Below are 15012 nucleotides of genomic sequence, written 5' to 3'. Positions count from 1 at the left end.
GGTGGAGTATGAATGCTATGATGAAAGATTCTAGAATTATGTCAATATAAGAGTTGATGGAGTAACCTTAATGATTCACAAACTGTAACGCTATGACTTTTACTTGAGCAAAGTGGATTCAATGTGGTATGCCGAAACCAGTTGTTTTCACCACATAATAATAATTCAAATAGTTTACTAAAAGTCAGACTTGCAAGAAGGTCGGACTTATGATAAAAATGTATTTTTTCTCTTCCCAAAAACTTGGAAGGGGAAAAATGGGTTTCCATATTGTGGACATAATATGGCAAAGCAAAAGATCCAGTGATGGGAGAAAACTTTATTGATAAATGTACATTACTTTAAAATGTTGAATATTCTGAGTGTTTTAACACTGAGCAGTTGCATAAGGAGACATATGATCAATAGATGAAAACAGAGGGTCACCTGTCCAGCTGAAAAAGAAAGCAGTTAGTACAGTTATGCAAGTCAGCATCAATGAGTGAGTCAACACCATGCTGTTACTGAGATGAGTGTAGTTACCATTTACTGTGCACAGTCTAAAAAATGAAAGAAAATTACATGTTAAGAGAACAGTCTTGTCTGAAAAATCTTCCTTTCTGAGTTCAACTCCTTGTAAAACTCTACACACTGAACATTCAGGTAGAGGATACTAAATAAATGCTCACAGACAGGATGATACAATCATTGGAAACCATCTCTTGAGAACAAAACTGTAGAATAGAGGGTGAAAAAAGTTCCTCTATATCACAACAGATGAAAATGAGGAACCCAAAGTAGGGTGGAAAAAACCTTGCAAAATCAAGAAAAACACAGAAACGACACCCACCCCAACGACAGAAAACAACCACGGTCTTTGGCCCAATAGACCATGTATACATTCAAGAACAAAGCCTTAAGACAAACTGGCATAGGTCTGAATCAATTTATGGTCCAAACGTGACTCCAGCAGTACTGTACATCACACTGTTAAAAGCTATGCTGTGGAAAGGGCAGGGGAAATAAGATGTATCAATTTGGGATGATGGTTTTTGGTAAGCATTTCAAAGGCTATTGACGAGAAGATGTGCATATAATATTTTTCCTCAGATACACGTAGCCAATTAAACATGGGTGGCATTACATGTTCAGACACGGCCTACGTGTAGACATATGCACCGATTAGGGGGGTAGGAGTGGACAACCTTTGAATACGGTTAACGTGATCATCTTCCAGACGAAAACACTGCAAGATTGATCACCACAAAAGCTATTATCATCGGGACTACATTGACAAACAAGTGTACACAACTATCCACCAGCCAACCGTTGATCCTATCCCCATGCAATTGTCTCACAGAACCCACAACATTCTAATAAGTCATTTCAAAAGACAGTCTGCATACACCTCAAGTGTTGCTTGACCATAATAGAATTTCATCTTGTTTCATTCTTAATACCATTCTCAATATTCTTTGATAATTGCTGGAGTACATCTCTCTGGACCAGGCTACATGGTGAAGTGCCTTGTGTAGTCGTATTCTATTGTGGGAATGACCGCTTGGACAAATTTCAAAAAAATCAAAAGATACCTGGAATTCAAAGTTAAGGAAAAAACGAGGACAAATTCCTAACTCAAAGTTGTCACGTCATTGTCGACACCTATCCCTTGCCAGATGGTGATGTTTGGCGACGGAAAAATACCACCACAACACCAAATGAGATTGACTGAAAGGATACATATGCACTCCCAGTTCACCGCCTCCTTCTGCCACCGTCTCTATGATTTTTTTCATCACTTCAGCATGTCTGGGGAAAAAAATGGAATAGAAAGTTACGACAAAATTCTTACTTTCTCAGTAAGTAACTGAGAAACAGCAGACTTCATATGGTTTTGAGGAGCACGTGTCCCTGCTCGCCCTGTCCCTCCCTCTCACCTGCAGGGGTGGACAGAGCACATGGCTGGAGGAGGCAGGTTGGGGTGGTTCTCTATGGTGACAGTCTTCTTCACATGGTCCTGGCTAATGTCTTCATACATTTGATCTACGGTCAAGGGTTGTCTGTCCTGGACAGCACGATAGGAGTATTTGTGAGTCAATAACCAAATGAAGCACAATATGATATATTATATGATATATATATATATACACACGTTGTGTAGTCCTATATAGGAGATGTTGAAGTACCTCGTCATATCCAAAGAGCCACAGTCTAGGGGTCTGGTAATATTTGTCGTATGTGATGTAGAGATCATAGGTTCGAGTCTGGAGAATGTCTTCATTTCCAGTGTCAGTTTTTGATTTTGTCTCCACAATTTTACTTGTGTCCAGGGTTGCCTGAGGAAAAGACAAAGGGATTTTTTTTATTTATTAACAATGTTTAGCCATATTAGAGCAAAACCTTTCAGAACACCCAACTTAAAATCCACCAGGCATAAGGGGATTTCTAGTGAGGAAGTTCTATATCTACAACATTTTACCTCATCTTCCAAAAGACCACTTTCTTCATACTCTGAAAGAAAAGTACACAATATACTTTTATACAGAAACAGACACCTTGAATATTTTTGTGGTAGTAAATCATACACATTCGAGAACAACACTTCCCTAAGAAGAAATGGCTGCCATACCTTCCATATCTGCTGTTTCACCATCTTCTTCATCATCCTCATCATCACCTCCATTCCCGCAAGCACCAGATTTCACATTCATGTTCATGTTGTCCTTAAGAACAAAGAGGGGCAATATTCATAAAATAACTGCCATAACATTTGCCATGTCTGAATCAAACTAAGTTCATGATGACAGCTGATAAACCTACCTTGTTATCCAATGTTATCTCTCGCACAGCTTCCACTACTCCTGTTACCCCTAGGGGAAATTTGACACCCAAAGTAATGCGATCTCACAGTAGAGCCATATTTCACATGAAAGCATTGGCAAAGATAATACAGGAAAGTGAACGAAAAGAATAAACCCAAACTTGGAAAGCTGAAAAGCTAGCCAACCTGAGTTATGGTAGGTGTCCACCCAGCCTCCATCTCCATCGTCCTCCTCTATGATGGCCTCGAGCTCATCGGAATATTCCATCTGTTTACAACGCTTGTAGCAGGGAACTGCAGGGATGTAGAGATTTGAAGATAAGAAATTGTATTTTCTTTGGATATGGATACCAAGTTTTAAGCTGTGCCTCACCTACCATTGCGAGTTAACAGGAATTGCTTGTCCGGGGGCAGGTATGGTTTCACCTTGGTCTCTTCTCCTGATGCCCTACATAAAATAGATATGATGTGACAAGGTCACAAGGACATACAGCTTACAGGATACTATAGTTAAAGCACACATTTGGGGGGGATTTGGAACATTATAGATGCTGTAAAATATGTGAGGCAGCATGGAGTGGCCTTGCAGACATACACTCACCATTTCCATGTAGGACAGTGGTGAACAAGGTGATCGCCTGCAGCTACAAACTAGTGGGATCGAGGATGGAAAGACTTGTTCTTAGAATTCGTAATGGAAATGATCTAATTACACCACAACAGAGTTTGGAAGGTGTTATAGAAATTCAATATGTTGTTGGATTACACATGTAAACCAAGCTAGCTTGGTTAGTGTGGTAAATAACTTTTTATAATAACCTCTTCTGGTGTGATGACTCCAGTCTCTTTAAATTTGGATTCCTACAAAACAAAAACATTCAAAAATAACAATAAGGTTTGATGTTATTACAGCTTGACTGAAGAGGAGTTTGACCGGATACACATTTACACTTTATGTCTCAGAAACGTGGCGTAATGTGACAGAGTGGAATAATTATCAGAGAGACTAGACATTCCATTCTCAATTACTAAACAGCCGAAAGGAACACATCACTAGCTTTGCTTTTCAGTAAGATTTTGTAACAATAAGGTATAGTAACATCAGAGTCCACTCAATAAGTCAACATGGTCAAGATGGTGCTAACCTAGTTCTACCATTACAATTTTGGAACAATATACCATTCTTCCCCCATACATTACCTTTTGTCAAAGTCGTGTAACTACCGCAACCGAACTACAACTGACTGACAAACACACTTTAGAGCTATTATTACACTATAGCTGGTCTCCAGCACGGATCGTCGACGTCTAGCTAAATGGCAAGTACTGTAGAATGACAATGTGTGTGCTCGGTACTGTAGCTCTGTCTATGTACTGGTAGCCTAGCTAGCTTACCTTCAGAACTGGAGTTAGAAACTCGGCCACACCAAGGGCCGTGCCTTTCACAGAATTTATGACGTTCTGCATGTTTTATCAGAGACCTCTCCTGACAACGATACGCCGAGCGGTGTTTAAGATCCAAACGTGTTTGTCTGAATCAGGCAGGGATTGTTGACTGCATTTGACAGCAACTGATCACATGACTTGTGTTTCAAGCCCTTCCGTTGTCAAGTTCTCGCGAGGACTGTTAAGAAGGTTGCCAGTTTCTTTTTAATCACACCTAAAAGATAGGTCAGCAATTACATTTGTATTTAAATTAACTTTAAAATAAGATTCTCTTGTAAATTCGAGTTTCCTGAATATTGGTCGGTTTATATAAACAAAAAATGCAAAAAGAAAGCCAGATATTACAAAATCCTCACAAAATCCTGACGGCTTCTACCATCTGATAAAAAGTTAACTTTTTTTTTCAAGAATGTTGAATGAATGATCAATAAAGATAATACACAATCAATGAAGATAATGAATGACCAATAAAGGGAGGAATTTCAGGACAAAAACAGATTTAGACATTTTTAACTTTTAATTGTTAAAAGGAAAACATAAAAAGACCAACATGACAAAAGCAAAAAGAAATAATAATAAACAAAATTAAATCTATGTAACAGCACTTTTGATCAAATAACAAAGGCAAGCAATGCTGTACAGATACAACCAATGGAAAATCATCTCAGAAAATCATCTATTTTTAAAGTAACGTGCATTTCACATCTTTAGTAACCATATCCTCGATGGTGGTACCCATCTTGATCCCTGTCATGGTGATCATACTCATCCTCAGGGCAGCGCATTCCCAGAGACTGCTGAATGGCCATTTCCTGTCGGCGAAGTTGCATGGAGTCCACCAAGTCATACATGATAGACATGGACCACATTGGAGAAGGATACCAGGACTTCACGTTGCCGTCCTTCCCAACCAGGAGCATTGAGAAGTACTCAGGACTGATCTGGAAGTAGTTCCTGACATCCTTAACCAGCGAGGCAGAGAGGTCCTGCCGTTCAACTGTAGCGCTTCCTGTGGGGGCCAGACAGAAGAAGGATTAGAGGCTAGTTCATCTGGTTCATTTAATTGATTTAACTGAGTATTCATTGTACTCTTTATACATGAAAAACAATCAGATTCAAAACACAACTGAAACTATAAAAGGGCTTATGAGGAAAGGTAACTCTTGCCATTGATAGGATAGAGCTCCAAGACTCCGCCCATGTCGTCAATGTTCTTCCCAACCAGTTTCAGCACAGACATGTGACGCAAGCCTAAGAGAGGAGTCCAGCGTAAACGTCATTACAAATGATTGCACCCACTCAATATTTCCACAGAATGAGAAATACAAATAGATTTTCTAATCAAAACACAAAAGTTGTGAAGGACAATTTTGAGTGAGGAACAGAAGGGTTTAACTTGCAGTGGCCTCTTAAAATGAACCCTTCTGTTCCTCACTCAAAACTTTCCTTCTCTAGTTTTTTTGGAAAGGAAAGAAAAAGGTGGGTTTAAAATATTTAAAAAACGATTTTTAAATCTATAAAGTGGGATTTGTAGAATGAATCTCCAGTGTAGTTTTAGTGTAGCTTTAACATTAGATAGGTGGCCAATAGCCTAAATAGAATACCTATTGACATTTTCAGAAAACTGATAGAAAAATCAAAGAATTGAATGTTCTGTATTGGACCAGTAATCTTGATACTAATCTAGATAGATTTGATACTAAGGTTGAACTGCCTTGCTGAACTTACTCTCCTTAATAGGAGAAACACTGAGCTTTACAATGTGGAATGTGCCTTTCTTATAATGTGAATGTTTTCTATTTTAGGTCTTTTATCCTAATACCATCCCATGAAAAACTCAGATTCTAATTACAAAGATGTCACATTTGTTACACTTTTAATCAGTGTAAAAGTAACAGAAATGGTTGAAAGCATGTTACTTCTACAACATTCTCAAACCCAAATACTAAACATTCTGTTATGTCTCCAGAGACCTCTATCTTAGCCAAGTCTTGAAGTGGTCTGCCTCCTTGCTGCAAGCATGTTTCAATTATGTTGTTTTTCAACCTCTGTCCTGCTGTCAAATACTGACTAGAGCAATACTATATGTACCTCCACATATCTATGGATGCAATAAGGTTATAAGGTTGATTATTATTCAATATAATTGCATTATTTCTTTAGTTCATTCAGTCATTAATATATATTAATACTTTCCAAAGTAGGGTTCTTAGACAAAAGCTACTCATGGTGTTTCCACGGCACATCTGCAATTGTGTGTGACATTGCGTAGACAAACACTTAAGGGGCCCCGTCAATTCATCATAAAACGTCTAATGGAGCGTTCAGGCTTGAGACAACATGGTGAGCTCACCCAGATTGCAGGCCTGACTGGTCAGGGTGTAGAGCTGCTGCTGATAGGCCCAGTCGTCAACCTCAGGAGCTGACATCACAAATAGCCTCCGCCTCCAGCGGAACCTACGACACAGAACAGAGCAAAGAGGAAGAGTAAAATAATTCATTAGATAAGAGATTGAGGCAAAGGGATCACTGGGGAGAGATCGAAGCACTACAAGAGATAGAAACACTAAGAAAATGTGTTTCAGTGATGAGCAGATAAACAATTCCTGGAACTCAGGCCAAACTATGTGTTTTGTGCAATGCAGAAATATGTCTGTTTACATTCTCATAAATTCTATTGCCCAAAACTACAAATGTCACCCTTCACTAGGAGCCTACAACAGAGAACTTTCAAGGTTTGAACTAAAGAGAATTGAGTGATGTATTGTATTTGATAATAGCAAATACAATTGAGCATTAAAACCACCATTTTGATATGAATAAACAGAATGGCCAGTACCTGGAAAGGAAGTTCTCTAAGGATCTAGATTTGTCTTCACTCTTGCAGATCAAACCTTGCTTTTTCTGTTGCTCCATTTCCTTGATCCGTGAAGAGAACGTGTCTATGTAGTCAAACACAGCTTTCATGGCAATGGGCACTTCATATTCTTGCTGTAAGAGAACAATTACATCAAACTTATTGTGTGATGTGTTGATGGCAGAGTGAAAGGTGTACTGTAGCGCGGTAAAGAGTGGTGGTCAGTATCTGCTATCACTAACCTTGACTTTCATATCAAAGTCAGTCAGCACCATGTAATAGTCGTTAAATGTCATTCCCAGTTCCTTCCTCAGTGTTTTGATAAGTGGCTGGCTTGTAAGGTCATCTCTTGGTACACCCTTCAAAGGTTGATCTTGCTCTGTAACCACATAGTTTCAACAGATGCTGTCTTATTATACTATTGTGTCTAAAGTCATATACTTATTCAGTTTCACTATTTGGTATACATCTTGATTTCTTAACACACATTGAATTCTATGTGTATTGATGAGCTTATTTACCCAATTGATAGTGATCTATTTTCATGGTGCCATTGTTCCAAGTGCCATAAATGATGATGATAGAGATTTTTCTTATGGCCATCTCACACACTTGCTCCAGATACTCATCTCTCTGTTGAGTGTACATGCGATTGTCTTCACTGGGAGCAGTGATGACCTGGAGAAGGAGCGGATCATTTCACATAACTGTCAGGCCTGGACTTAAAATCAGTACTTACAGGAAAATACCCCCCCCCCTCCCCGCACATTCTCACCCCCAGGAAAGCATTTTGTTGGCTTCAGTTATGTGCTTGAGAACATTAGTCACAAGGGCAGTGTGTTTATCATACTTCCTTGAAAGTATACAACATCGACAAATAATAAACAATAACTTTGTTACAGCCTATTTTCAGAGTATTGTGATTGTTTCCATGTAAACGTAGCTCTCAGTCTTAACATTTATGTCAGTCGATGACGTCATACTCACAAGTAGTCGTCTCCTCCTTTCAAAGGAACTGAGGAAGGAAGCTAACGGCTCCATGGCACTTGCTTGTTTGGCAGCCAGCTTATCACCACTCGCTTTCTCCTGGAACAGAGCACCTTTCTTCCCAGGCTTTCTGCCACGGACGTTGCCCTCCTCCTCTTTGGCAATTTTGACCCTCTGCTTGTCTGCTTTCTTTTTGACTGCTTTATCTGTCTTTTTCTTCCTCTCTGGACTGTCGAGCCCAAGATGAACCTTCTTGAAGGCAGAAACACTGGGCTCGCTAGCCAGATCCCCTTTATCTTCACGGGTGAGTTGAGTTGCACGGGTGCCAGCATGCTGGCCGTCCTTGGGATCTGTGGTTTCTCCATGTTGGTTTTGCTTATCTTTAATGGACTCTGTGAAGTCATGAGGCTCAGTAAAGGGATGGGACGTTGGTTTGACAGTCAGCCGGTTTCGGATCATTTTGCTGTTGACGGAGGGGACGTAGGGGGATTCACCCATGGAAGGAGGAGCCAGGTTCCCTTGAAGTGTCGTTCTAGGATAAGAGGTAGTGTGCATGGTGGTGGTGGGGTTGGTGGTGGATGGAGTTAAAGACAGCGTGCCAGCTGCAGTTGTTCTCGCCGTGGTTGTGGTTCTCGCTGTGGTTGTTGTCCGTTTTGTGGTTGTAGTAGGTATTGCGGTTGTGGCAGGTTTTGTGGTTGTAGTAGGTTTTGTGGTTGTAGTAGGTTTTGCAGCTGTGGTAGGTTTTGCGGTTGTAGTAGGTTTTGCGTTTGTAGTAGGTTTTGCGGTTGTAGTAGGTTTCATGAAAGTGGTTTGTATTTTCATAATTGCTTTTGTCCTGTTGCTCATGGTAGCTATCAAATCCTTGGCATTTTGTCCCTTAGCTGGTCTCTCCCCTCCTCTCCTCCCCGGGACCCTCTGCACTGTCATAATCTCTCTAGGATTAGATCCTGTCACCACCGTCCCTTCAGACTCAATCACTTGACCCTCCACACCAGCCATTTTACACCTCTGCACAAAGCCCTTCTGCCTGGCCTTCTCCAGCTTACGCATGGGGGTCTGGTCGATCACCTCATACATCGCTTCCATCCTGACAGGGTACGGGTACCTCTCCTCTACAAGGAGGTTTTTCTTGAGGAGAACCATGCCAAACTTTCCATTCTCCAGTTTCAGGAAGTTCATCAGCCTGGGGATGAGGACTGAGTCCAGGGGTTGCTCCAAGACCTCCCCCCGGCTGGTGATGCGACTTACCCTCCCACCCTTCTCGCCCTCTTGGTGGAACATGACAATCTGCTGCATGTGGCGCTCTGCCATCTCACAGCGGACGTCAGGCTTGAGCAGGCTCATCATCAGGCGGTAGTAACCATCTGAGTCATGGGGGGCAGAAATGACAAGGACACGGTTCTTCCCTGCAAAGCTTGCCAGGACATTGAGGGAGCCAAGGGAACCAGTGGAAGTTCTGGTTGGCAAGTCAGGCTTACTGGTTTCCTCCAATGGACTAGAGAGGCTTGTTTCAGTCTTTGGTGTGTTTATTTTTCTACTTGGTATCAGCTTTCTGACCCCTCCTGCTCCTCGTCGTGTAGAGTTGGCTCTCTGTTCTCCCTGAATTTTCTCTTCATAGCCTGTCAGAGGAGATATCTTTATACTGCCGCTGGTAGAGGCAAGTAGGCCATCAGCACCATTTGCCACAATGTGTTTTGAGGTCTGTTGTTTGGTAAAGGTCACCCCCTGGAGGGGCGTTCGGCTAAGCATTCTTCTGTGGACTCTTCTTTCATTAGCTCCTGCTTTCCATACCAACAAAATCAACAGAAGGCTCAAATGTAGTGTCCACTTCATTTTTGCAGTGTCAACAAAAGCACAAGGTGACAGTTCAAAATGGAAGAGCAATGTCTGTTGTATGCCTGTTATTAAAACGTCCTACCCTTCCATGTGTCTGCCTCATCAGTCAATGGATGCTGCAGCAAATGTCTGATGACATCACAACAGTAAACAAAATAGGCAAGACGTTTATGAAGAAAATCGTGGAATTATATTTCACAGTCGGCTATTATGCAATGGAAGGCACTTGGGAAATACAACAATATGCCAAGACAACGTATTCATCGAAAAAAACTGGATCCTCATAAAACTTTACTTGATAAGAGATTTGGCTCGCACAAGGTTGTATTCCTGGTGCCGTGGTTCCAACTGGACTTATGATAAAGTTTGACTTTTTTCCACTGAAAACTCGCTCCGACGACTGAAGTTACAGAATACCATAAAGACACATTCCACTAAAGCAACGACTTTGGAAAAAAACTGATTTTTCTGGCAGTAGTACGTCTGCAAGAGGGATCTGCCTCCCCCACCAGCTTCGAGTTACCCAAGAAAATGCTATGCGACCACAGCCTCTACCGACGCTCTCCACCCACTGTACTAGAACCGTTGAATAGCACCAACTGAAGTCGGAGAAAGAAAGTAGCGATTGAGTAGTGGATCTCACAGTAAGGTTCGACACCGCCCACTGTTGAATAGATAGACATTCTGTGGTATAAATACACAAATCTCCACTAAAAAACTATCGGCTGACCAATTTGGTTTCAGTAGACCCTCGATTTAAATAAAAAATGTTATTGAATGTGATTGCATTGGTTGTTACTTAAATATGAATAATAAGTAGGAGCCTACAATACAATTGCCATTACTATATTGTTGCTATATCAATGATAAACTGAGAACACACAAGGCAAAAGCATCGGTATGTGTATGAAATTAATAAGAAGCCATTTACATACAGTAGATAGGTGGATATTTAGAGGTTGAACAGAAAGAGGTTTAACAGAGGATATGGTAACGCCATCTACTGACGGGGTATTGTATTTCCAATACATTTGTAATGACAGCTCATTCAATTAAAGGATTGAATCACTTCTCAATTCTGATATTGCAAACTGTTCTTGGAATAACAAGAGCAATACATAAGGTTTGTTTCGGAGAACACAACTATACCTTTTTTAATGAGTGCATACATATTCAGATCTTCACTTTGCTAAAGAGACTCAGAACACCTTAATTGCTTGTGGCTGTATGTAACGAGAATGAGCATGCGTCAATAAGCCTCTTATCCTAATGCACTTGCTGCTGAGCAAACACCCACATTGGACAGAGACTGAATAAGGAACATGCACGGACTTTATGTCAAGAGGAGGAAAATTGGAGACAGTTGCTATGCAATGGAGAATATGTAGATTAAGTCTTCTTTTAGTGCTTTCAGACTTGACCCGAGACATAGAAATAGAGTCAGAATGATGCGTGGGGACGTGGTTGGTGTCTGGGAAGTGGCACTAAGTGATGGTGTTTACAGGATTGAGTTTGCTCATGGCACAACGACAGGAAAGCGGGTTGTTCTTATTAATGGAGAGGTAGGCCCTGATGTGCGTCTCTTCAGTAACATGTCACTCACGTGTTGTACACATTGCAAATAAACATGAGAACAGACTTTCTGTTCTGCTCTTTCAACAGGAGGTGGTGAAAAAAGATTGGATGTTCAAGCTTGTCGGAAAGGAAACCTTCACCGTTGGAAGCTTCGACACCAGAGCAACTATACACATTGAGGCTCTTACTGGATTTTCCTATGAGTACTCCTTGGAGATTGATGGTAAAAGTTTAGAGAAGTTCATAGACGACAGATCCAAAATCACCAAGACGTGGGTACTGCAAGTGGATGGTGCTGACTGCAGGGTTGTGCTCGGTAAGCCACAACAAACTGATTATAGTCCAACTGCCTCTCATTCCTATGAAGAGGATGTCTTTACAACTTCACAAGATCATTATTTATTGAGTGTCTAATGTCTAAGACATGTTCTCAATGCTTGCAAGATCTATATACATCTTATAGGATTTACAGACAGGTTACCTTACCTGTTTGTACTGGTAACCTGTCATATGTGTTAGCGTTGTGTTCTTTTTTACTTTCACTGCCCTATATGTAAGGTTTATAGATAATATAAACCTATAAGGTTTATAGTAAATATCTAAAGTTAAACTGTGTTTCAGGTAGAAATAACAAGATTTGTATTTGTCAAATACATTTACTATATGAGACTGGTGTTGATGAATGCATCGTAATCAAACCACCGTAATCAAGTCCCAGTTTTCCCTGCATCCCAGAGTGTGCACAGGGGCTGGATTGGTCTACACTCAATCTGTGTTAAATAGCAGAAGGTCAGAGTGTGGGGGTGTGAAAGCACACAATACAGACAGATAAGTGGATAATTAACTAAAACATAGGAACTGCGTTCTGTGCTGAAGTGGCCTGCTGTGTGCAGTGGAACAGGTTAGTGCTGTACTTAGACCGGGCCATGTCATATAATCCTCTCCAGTCATAAAAATGCTAGCTATGTCTAATGCACTGCTGTTTCTGTCCCCAAATAAGGCCAACATCTATTGTAATCTATTCATTTGATTTTTCTCTTTGAACAGAAAAGGATACCATGGATATATGGTGCAATGGGCAGAAGATGGAAACCATGGTAAGACAGAAGACAGATTATGCTCATTATAGAGTTCAAGCAGCTTTGGTGTGTGAAAGATCCACAACTGGCATCTTTACCACAGGCCATTAACGTAAATCAGATTTATAAGTATGTTCATTCCAACTGCATATTGAAATGTGGTCTTTCTCATTTGACATTTTCAGGGAGAGTTTGTGGATGATGGCACAGAGACACACTTTGCGATAGGAGAGCATGAATGCTTCATTAAAGCTATTAGCAGTGGGAAGAAACGAGGAGGCATAGTTCACCATTTAATAGTCGATGGGGAAAAGGTTTCTGCGTACACATAGCTGATAAGGAGAAGCTTAATGGACATGTTAACGTTGTTATCTTTGTGAGGAAGGATATACTTACAGGTACATTGAAAGTACTTTCCATAATGGAGAGGAATATTGAAATATGAAAGAAATATAAATTCAGGCTATACCTTTTCACCAGTATTACCTGATTGCTGTATTTCACTTGTATAGTTTAACTGATATACTTCTCTAATACAAGAGTATGGATAATATCATATAAGATGGAGGACGTGTTTTATTAAATAATAATATAGAAATGCCAATAAACCAATAAAAAAGGATTACTCTGCAATTGAGTTTGCTGTATGTCGACATTTATTGCGCATGCCTTACGCAATGACTACCTTCGTGAGTTCAAAACCAATGGACGATTTCCAACAGGAAACGTTTGGGAATGACATACAGACGGGATGGATCTCTGCACAGGAGAAAGGGAAAATGCCTCTGTGTTTAAGGATAAGCGAACGCAATTTATAAATTAATAATTTGTCTTATCATTAAAATATTTCGGATTAAATAGACATTTTAGTCTGTAAGTAACTGTAGGGATTTTGCGAATTGTGGACTGTGGGGCTAGTTTTGCCTAGCTCCTGCACGCGAAACAAAACAACGAACGGGAGTCGGGACTGCGCAGAACGCACATCGAGCCACGATTTGTAACTATTTTAGCTGTTAGCGTGGATGTATGGTCTGCTGTTTTTTTTGCCATTTGTAAATAGCGACCTTATGGTTTAACTATCTTTTAAAATCACCTATTCTGATTATTGGTCTGTTATTTAAAGGCACTGGGACGTGGTCCGATAAATTCAGAGTTTTGTCCCTGGCTTGGCAGCCGCTAGCAAATCAGCTAGTAGCAGGAGGGCCTGTCTGGCACCGCGTAAACCTTGCCTGGGTTGTTTGATATGACTATTCATTGCTATTGCTGGCAGAGACACATACATGCCACTCTAACTAGCTGGTAATTTTTTTAATTTATTTTTTACATCTTTCCTCCGTAAAGGACGGAGTAAGGATATGGGGAAGCATTGCCCATCCAACAACTACTGTCACTCCTTCAGGATTTCAAGTCTGGAGAGCTCGGGTCGTTTTGTTGAAAACCGTGGGAACGTTAGCTAGCCAACTACAGTAGCTAAATGGACATACATGTTTTTTCTTCAGCTAGTAAAATAAAATGTTTCCTTTACTTGTTAATGACACCCTTCAAATCAAATTCAATAAATTATAGTTTCGGGACAAGAGGACTAAAAAGCGGCACTGTGCAATCCTGTGCAACCCCTGCTGAACACTCTTAGCTTGCTACTATTTTGGAAACTGAACCTGGAAAGTGACAGCAAACCAGCTGCAACATGAACTACCAGCAGCACCTTGCGAATTCGGCAGCGATTCGGTCCGAAATCCAGAGGTTCGAATCCGTCCACCCGAACATCTATTCCATTTATGAACTGCTGGAGCGCGTGGAGGAGCCCCTTCTACAAAATCAAATTCGGGAACATGTCATCGCCATTGAAGGTAAGCCAACATAAATGTTTGAACAAACACATTGCCTGTATGTTCTTTTTCTGGTAGAGGTCACCCCAAATGGATTTTCCAGCATGATACTGTATCTGTGCATATGTCAAGCAGAATGTTGATGCATAATGTTGCACAGTTTCATGTTGGTCAGTCAAGCAGTTTATCAATTTGACATTTGAACTACAAGTAGCATATAAGACGGACGGTGGCACTTGAATTAAATCCTTAGCTAACTTTGATTTGCATCCAATGATGATGCGATTGAAACACTGCTACCTTGCATTATTTTACTGGTTACATGTAGAGTTATTAGTGAGCTGAGTTTAATCTTTCGGTCACGCAGCTCGACAGATGTTGGGCTAAGCAATGGCAATCTGACTCGTTTTTCTCATAACCCCTGTGCTTTCATTTGGCTTGGTAACTGTGTCATATCATGACTCATGCTGCTTCACTGCAGCTCAGTGCTCAGAATGATCAGACATTTGACTATTACTCAAATCACCCGTTGGACAACAAAAATCTGCTAAAGCACACACTGTTGGCATAAGTAGGGGTTTTGGCTTCCTGGCTGCATACCTT

At 40.7% G+C, this 15012-nt stretch overlaps 3 protein-coding genes across 4 annotated transcripts; 1 reads left to right on the top strand and 2 right to left on the bottom strand.

Annotated features, from left to right (window-relative positions):
• Nucleotides 1-299: 299 nt before the first annotated feature.
• Nucleotides 300-4393, bottom strand: atg3 (autophagy related 3). The gene is made up of 12 exons (XM_047031421.1): nt 4196-4393; nt 3620-3661; nt 3402-3451; nt 3178-3248; nt 2987-3094; nt 2800-2849; nt 2609-2702; nt 2459-2490; nt 2166-2315; nt 1917-2044; nt 1720-1788; nt 300-1571 (listed from the first exon to the last, which is right to left on the bottom strand). Exons 1-12 carry the CDS (start codon nt 4265-4267, stop codon nt 1490-1492), a joined length of 948 nt encoding a protein of 315 aa, XP_046887377.1. The 5' UTR covers nt 4268-4393; the 3' UTR covers nt 300-1489.
• A 351-nt stretch (nt 4394-4744) lies between these two features.
• ccdc80l1 (coiled-coil domain containing 80 like 1) lies at nt 4745-10712 on the bottom strand. Of its 2 annotated transcripts, XM_047031547.1 has the most exons (7): nt 8091-10703; nt 7625-7781; nt 7346-7482; nt 7086-7237; nt 6600-6703; nt 5414-5497; nt 4745-5255 (listed from the first exon to the last, which is right to left on the bottom strand). In XM_047031547.1, exons 1-7 carry the CDS (start codon nt 9921-9923, stop codon nt 4954-4956), a joined length of 2769 nt encoding a protein of 922 aa, XP_046887503.1. In that variant the 5' UTR covers nt 9924-10703; the 3' UTR covers nt 4745-4953. The 2 variants fall into 2 exon arrangements, with proteins under 2 accessions (XP_046887503.1, XP_046887504.1); XM_047031548.1 differs by lacking the exons at nt 4745-5255; nt 5414-5497 and having other exon boundaries at nt 6619-6703; nt 7141-7237; nt 8091-10712.
• Nucleotides 10713-11197: 485 nt separating this feature from the next.
• faimb (Fas apoptotic inhibitory molecule b) lies at nt 11198-13155 on the top strand. The gene is made up of 4 exons (XM_047031549.1): nt 11198-11488; nt 11589-11817; nt 12549-12598; nt 12766-13155. The coding sequence occupies exons 1-4, from the start codon at nt 11372-11374 to the stop codon at nt 12910-12912; spliced, it is 543 nt and encodes a 180-aa protein (XP_046887505.1). The 5' UTR covers nt 11198-11371; the 3' UTR covers nt 12913-13155.
• The last annotated feature ends 1857 nt before the right edge of the window (nt 13156-15012 follow it).

This window comes from Hypomesus transpacificus, chromosome 12 (assembly GCF_021917145.1).
Source record: "Hypomesus transpacificus isolate Combined female chromosome 12, fHypTra1, whole genome shotgun sequence".
Lineage (NCBI taxonomy): Eukaryota > Metazoa > Chordata > Actinopteri > Osmeriformes > Osmeridae > Hypomesus > Hypomesus transpacificus.
The sequence above is the reverse complement of the archived record's forward strand: the minus strand, read 5'-3'. Positions and strand labels throughout refer to the sequence as shown.

Excerpts from the sequence above, each read along its gene's own strand:
- atg3 (XM_047031421.1), bottom strand. The coding sequence starts at position 4,267 with ATGCAGAACGTCATAAATTCTGTGAAAGGCACGGCCCTTGGTGTGGCC. Across the intron at positions 3,452-3,619 it reads GAGTCATCACACCAGAAGAG|TTTGTAGCTGCAGGCGATCA; the intron begins GTTATTATAAAA and ends CGATCCCACTAG. Across the intron at positions 1,572-1,719 it reads GGTGAACTGGGAGTGCATAT|GTATCTTTTGATTTTTTTGA; the intron begins GTATCCTTTCAG and ends TTTGAATTCCAG.
- ccdc80l1 (XM_047031547.1), bottom strand. The coding sequence starts at position 9,923 with ATGAAGTGGACACTACATTTGAGCCTTCTGTTGATTTTGTTGGTATGG. Across the intron at positions 7,782-8,090 it reads AAAGGAGGAGACGACTACTT|GTCATCACTGCTCCCAGTGA; the intron begins GTGAGTATGACG and ends CTCCTTCTCCAG. Across the intron at positions 5,256-5,413 it reads GGAGCTCTATCCTATCAATG|GAAGCGCTACAGTTGAACGG; the intron begins GCAAGAGTTACC and ends TGGCCCCCACAG.
- faimb (XM_047031549.1), top strand. The coding sequence starts at position 11,372 with ATGATGCGTGGGGACGTGGTTGGTGTCTGGGAAGTGGCACTAAGTGAT. Across the intron at positions 11,489-11,588 it reads TTGTTCTTATTAATGGAGAG|GAGGTGGTGAAAAAAGATTG; the intron begins GTAGGCCCTGAT and ends CTCTTTCAACAG. Across the intron at positions 12,599-12,765 it reads GGCAGAAGATGGAAACCATG|GGAGAGTTTGTGGATGATGG; the intron begins GTAAGACAGAAG and ends TGACATTTTCAG.